This window comes from Papilio polytes, unplaced genomic scaffold (assembly GCF_000836215.1).
Source record: "Papilio polytes unplaced genomic scaffold, Ppol_1.0 DF821289.1, whole genome shotgun sequence".
Taxonomy (NCBI): domain Eukaryota; kingdom Metazoa; phylum Arthropoda; class Insecta; order Lepidoptera; family Papilionidae; genus Papilio; species Papilio polytes.
The window spans coordinates 6,341,496-6,347,760 of record NW_013527915.1 but is presented as its reverse complement, the minus strand read 5'-3'; the positions used below and the strand labels follow the sequence as shown (position 1 = coordinate 6,347,760).

Sequence of the window (6,265 nt, the reverse complement as noted above, 5' to 3'; positions counted from 1 at the left end):
GTCGCCTCCGAGCCCGCGCTGCCGCAGGCCAGCGTCATGCTGGCGCAGCTGCTCTCCGCGCACCACTGTCAGTGCATACACACAACACACTGCATACTTCTTGACTACTCACACTCCATACGAATATATGGGACATTCAGTAGTCACGCTTTTTTTATTTAAGTCAATACTAGTTTTCGCCAGCGACTCCGTCCGCGCGTAATTAAAAAAAACAAATGCAAGTATTTTTTTTTTATTACGCGCGGACGGGTATAGTATATCTTTTTCCAGACTATCCTCTACATCTATGAAAAATTTCAGTTTCAGTTCAGCTGTTTAGGCTACAAACTCTAACAAACATCCATCCATCTAAACTTTCATATTTATAATTTTTTTTTGAAAAACAAACTGACCATATCTAGTTAAAAACCTATTACAATACAATCGTATTTCCCAAAGATTAGAACTAAAAATGAGGGCAAGATTTTGGCTGGAATTTGAATTACATCGCACGATGTTTTGCACGTGTTTGCGCTTGTCACCATGTTAGATAACGAAGAACGTTGCGCTCGCAAAACAATTTACAAGTACAAATAAATTAAGTAAATAACCCAAGTTTATATTTATTTTAATTTAACGTTTATATCTTGGGTGACCGAAATTAATCCTTAATTCAAAACACTATTTTAGGACATGTTGCCTTAAATACAAAAGTATTATTTTTTCAGCTCAAAACCTATACACAATAAAGGGTAGCGATGAGGGCGCGGGGGGAAGTGAGCCCACCAAATCGCCGATTAGGAGGGCCCAGCCTTCGCCGATTGAAAACGAAGTTATGTCCCCGCATCAGGTAATCCTCAGAATATTCCTTTATTTTCATAAATATTCCTTTTAGATAACTGATACTCGTGTTATTTACTCAAATACTCAGGCGATTCGATAATTGAACGATAAATAATCAAGCGGGAAATTTCAAAGCCGCGTCACGTTTACGCACATTTTGTTACACGACTAATTCAACGTACAAAATGTTATGCAAACATCGTATAGTTGCATTTACTTAGAGTCCTTTCCGTTTGCTCGCTTACATTATTAAGTAAATCTGTTCTTCAAGCTTTAACAAAAATAAAATTACATATTTAAATTATATTAAACTAGCTATCTCTCGCGAGTTCCTCCTCGTGAAATAAAAAAATGTTATGTTACAGATAAATTGCAGGTGAATTTTTAAAATCGGCCCAGTAGTTTTTGAGTTATTTAATACATACAAAAATACAAAATTTTCTTCTTTATAATATAAGTACAGATGTTTTTAAAATACTGCAGTATATGTAAATGTTTGCATATCTTTATTGACATCAATATCCACAAACAATAACATACGGTACAAGAGAGTACATCGCTATGTTTGAGACGAGGCACGCGCGCGCTGCGTGTTCCCTAACATAAAAATGATAGTCTTATCGGGACATTATAAAAGCGATATACAGCTCGCGCTATAGGTAACGTGAGCAATGCTACGCCTTTAAATTATATTTTTGTAAGAACTTAAAGAATGATCGATGTTATAGATCTAGGGTTAGGCAACATTCTTCATTGCTAGTCCGTGTATCATCATCATCACCAGCTCACTATATGTCCCCACCGACGGGCTCGGAGCCTACCCTAATACGGTAGTCCGTGTATACCCGGATCTAATTAAATTTGACTGTCAATTTTTAAGATAATAACACAAAACAGATAATTTCTGAGTCAAGACTCAGACATTAGCTGCTCTGAGTCAGCCTAAAATATCAGATTTGACCAAACAAGTTTTAGGTAATCTAATGTGCAACATAAATAATTGTTGTCAAGATTCTTTGCTGGTATTGGCTTGTGGTTTTTACCTTTTTTTAAGAGATTTTTTTAAACGATTTACCTTATTTACTTTATTATTTATAGAGTGGAATTATATGCCTTTAAGTTTTTCGAAAAAGCGGAAAATTTTATTTAAAAAAAGACATATTTATTGATGTTCAAAATTTCAACCTTTTATCTTTATCCACAATGTAATTAGAAGTTGGGCGTGCATGCCTAAGCGGGTGGACTGCCGCGCTCTCAGATATTAAAATATGCTATAGTTTCTAACATCCTACATAAGAAAGAAATGTGTGTAGGAGTTTTGTGAGTGTAAAGTGAGTGTTGGGTCAGTCGCTGTCGCCGCCGGGGTCGCCGGCGTCGCCGCGCGCGGGCTCGCCGCGGGAGTCGCGCGAGGCGCGCCGCTCGCATCTGCACACGGAGCAGAAGAGACGGTACAACATCAAGAACGGCTTCGACACGCTGCAGACGCTCATACCGCACCTCAACACCAACCCCGCCGCTAAGGTATCTCTACCCCTCCCTCATTTACTATAGTTAAATGTCTTTTGACACTCCAAATACTTGAAAAAACTTGTGCATTAAAAACGCAAATTGAAACCACGTACGAGTTTCGACGATTTTAGCTATCTTAAATCGCAAACTTTAATTTAATGAAACTTTATCACAAAGTTCTTTGAAGTATCTCAAAAACATGTTACTTTGTCTTTGGTTTAGATAAGTAAAGCTGCGATGCTGCAAAAAGGGGCAGAGTATATAAAACAGTTGAAGGCGGAAAGAAATCAAATCAAAGAGGAAATGGAGAGTTTGCGGGCGCAAATCGATTGCTTGAATAACTCCATATCGTAAGAAAAGCCAATTTATAAATTGTTTCTTTAATCATTTCTGAATAGCTTTAGCCAGAAGTCACATTCGTCTAGCTGGATTAAAAAAATCTTAGTAGCCTGTGTTCTTCTAGACTTAATTATACATCTGTGCTAAAATTAATCGAGATTAAGATTTTTGTAGTAGTGACCGTTCATTTCCTTAATCCATCCGTTTACAATCATACTAATATTATAAATGCGAAAGTTTAGATGGATGGATGTTTGTTAGAGTTTGTAGCCTAAATGGCTGACCGGGTATCGATGAAATTTGGGATGTAGAGGATAGTCTGGAAGAACACATAGGCTACTCACTTTTTGTCCGACTTCCCAAAAGTAGGAGGTACTCAATTCGTCTGTATGTTTTTAAATCGCACGCGGACGGAGTGGCGGGCGAAAGCCAGTATTAGTATGTTTATTTGTGAAGAGACGTGTGTGTGGTTGTGCAGCAACTGCCACTCGATGCTGCCGGCGACGGGCGCGCCGGTGTCGCGCGCGCGCGCCGGCCGCCTGCGCGAGATGTTCGCGCGCCACGTCGCCGCGCGCACGCTGCACAACTGGAAGTACTGGCTCGTATCCTTTGCAACCAATGCAATAACATATTGCCACACGGCGGGTATATCTACACGCTATACGAATAATGGGAAATATGCATGTTTTTATTTGAGAAATATTGACTCATAAATATTCAACCATTGAGCTAAAAAATAAAATAAAATAACGGTCATATTCGTACGGCTGAAACACGACTGGAGTTAGCTTGAGACACGTGACGTCAATCGTCCAATTTCATTCAATTCATTCATCACATTCGCTCAGATGTCACTTCGATGTCAAAAGCAACAAAGTATCTCATTGGTTCTCACAGTTATCAAAAGTCAAACACCGATTCATTTTCATTATTCCAGGTACAAATAAGTGGTAATTAATGATTCTCTTTATTTATTTTTTAGCTGCGTTTAAGAACTTAAAGAGGGAATTTTAAAAAATACACTTTTTAATTATATTTATCCACTAAATCACATTATATTAAAAAAATCTTTACAGGTATGTTTTTATAGTAATAAAGTATAGGTAGTTAAAAAAAGTTAGGTCCAATAAGGCGTTATATGCATTACCTATTGCGCGGATCCCATTCAAAGTGCCTATAGGGCAGCAGAATGCTAGGATAATTACTCACTTACACGCCTAAAATACTTGTTAAAGTTGCAAACCAAAAAGATATTTAACTAATATTAAGCTATACCAAATCGTGTCATGTAATAGATTTTTCTAAAAATAGTATCCTCTCGTAGACATTTTTTCTGTTTCGTTCCGGCTTTTATCGTGTCGTGTTATCGGAAACACCGCTAGTGATTATTTAATAACGTGATCCGTCCCCTCCCCGGCCCGCCTCCCCTCCCCTACCCTGTCGATGTGCGTTATCACAGTTACGCACCAAGATACGCCGACTTACGTGTGGCCTAGAAATCTTCAGATACGGTTATGGTTATTTATCTATAGATCATTTGGAAATGTTTATCTCTATTTCAATTCTATACTTAGCTGAAGTATTAATACATCAGGGTTGTCTTAAAAATATCTGTCGTCCTGCACATAAATCAGTCTAAATAGATCCGCAGGGCGCCTCCCACCATGAGGTTAAGATGGCCTTGAAATACCTTGCCCTAAAACCGCCTATTTTTAAAATAATGGTCATTTTGCAATTGTATGTTTCAGTAACATATGTAAGTGTTAAGTTAGCATAAGTCGCCTTAACTTAACATATGACTCATACAAAAGTCAGAATTCTTACCCGCATATCTGTCTGGCATAATGTATGACAAATCACGATTATCATGGGTGTACACTGACGCCAATTGTAAAAGTATATCGTTATCTCAGTTTTACTCTAACAGATGAAAGAGATATCAATAGGTTATGTAGAGGTGTGTCAGCAATGAAAACGCACGGCTAGATTGATGCGATAATAAAATACACCCACTCATGACACGGAGACTTGTCTGGTAATTATTTAAAAAACATTTATCAGATTATTATTTATTAGATATAAGAATGATATATGTGTAAATTCCGTTGAATGATATTTTTTTAATGTAAATTCATGTAAATGCGGGCAAATGATGCTTCATCGATATTATCTCTGTCGATTGTCTATACTGATAACAAAAAAGAGGTCTTTATTTCTACTAGATAAACTCTGAATCTACATGATCCAAAAAACCTTTTATCTTGATATTGTTATAATGCTTTTATTACTTTTTAAAATGAAAAAATGGTGTTAAAGATATCATAATTATTTCCCAGCAATGATGTTGTGTGTAAAATATTTTTTTATAGAATACAAGCTTTTGCCCGCGACTCCGTCCGCGTGGAATTAAAAAATACAAAAGTAAATAGCCTATGTGTCCTTTCAGACTATCCTCTACATCTATGTTAAATTTCATCGAGATCCGTTCAGTCGTTAAGATTATAAACTCAAATAAACATCCATCTATCCATCTAAACTCTCGCATTTATAATATTAGTAAGATAATTTAAAAGATAAAATTGAAATAAACCTTTTTCATAGGACAAAAATATGATCCAAACAGCGCTAGGGTTATATGAGCCTGGTTGGTGTGTCTTGTATTGGGTAATATATCATGCGGTGAAATATTATTCCTGAAGAGTGAGTTCAGTTCAGCGTGGTGAGCGCCGCGCTGGTGGAGTCGTTCAGCGCGTGCGTGTCGTGCGGTAGCGGCGCGGACCTCGTGCGCACCACGCTGCTCTGGGCCGAGCAGCACTGCTCGCTCGTCGAGATGCGACCAGGTACCTGCTCCTCACACACTACAACACACTACACTACACTACACTACATTACACTACACAATAACACAACACAACACAACACCACACCACACTACGCCATTCTACAATACACTACACTACAATGTTACACAACACAACACAACACAACATCACACCACACTACGCCATTCTACAATACACTACACTACATTACACTACAGCACAGTACGCCTTTCTACACTATGGATAATCACCTGCTTCATTCTTTGTATTTACTTCCATACATCCTGTATCTTATTGGGATAAGCTAGTTGAATAGCACGACCGATTATCTAGGTCAGATCTAGGGATAAGGGGGAATAAATAATTAAAGTGTTTTAAATGTAGTTTTTATATTTTTTTCATGTTTCAAATTTCAACGGGAGGACAACAACCCATCCTACCTCACCTGGCAACGCCTATGTTAACAAAATAAACTTTCTGAAATCCGTAGTCCATGAAAACGTAAAAGTTCATGTTCATTGAGTGTCAATTTTTATTCGCGACTTTTTCCGCGTTAAATTAAAAAAATATATGTTTCCAATGTTACTAGCTTTTTATTTGAATGGTAAAAGAATATTTAAAATCGGTCCTTTTCATATTAATATATGGTAGATGTGTAAATTGTTAGTTGTAACGATCCTTGTATGTGTATTTTCAGCGGTGCTGAACTCTCTGCGCGTGCTGTGCACCACCACCGACATCCTGACGAGTCCCGAGCGGCTGCCGGAGGAGGC

General features: G+C 37.8%; 1 protein-coding gene across 1 annotated transcript in view; it reads left to right on the top strand.

Annotated features, from left to right (window-relative positions):
• The window catches only part of LOC106109174 (MLX-interacting protein), a 12,835-nt gene that overhangs the window by 6,392 nt on the left and 178 nt on the right, over window positions 1-6,265 (top strand). The window contains exons 9-15 of the mRNA XM_013290579.1: window positions 2-67; window positions 708-829; window positions 2,170-2,343; window positions 2,554-2,681; window positions 3,149-3,272; window positions 5,381-5,510; window positions 6,190-6,263. Of these exons, the coding sequence (XP_013146033.1) occupies window positions 2-67; window positions 708-829; window positions 2,170-2,343; window positions 2,554-2,681; window positions 3,149-3,272; window positions 5,381-5,510; window positions 6,190-6,263 (818 nt within the window). The remainder of the gene's footprint in view (window position 1; window positions 68-707; window positions 830-2,169; window positions 2,344-2,553; window positions 2,682-3,148; window positions 3,273-5,380; window positions 5,511-6,189; window positions 6,264-6,265) is intronic.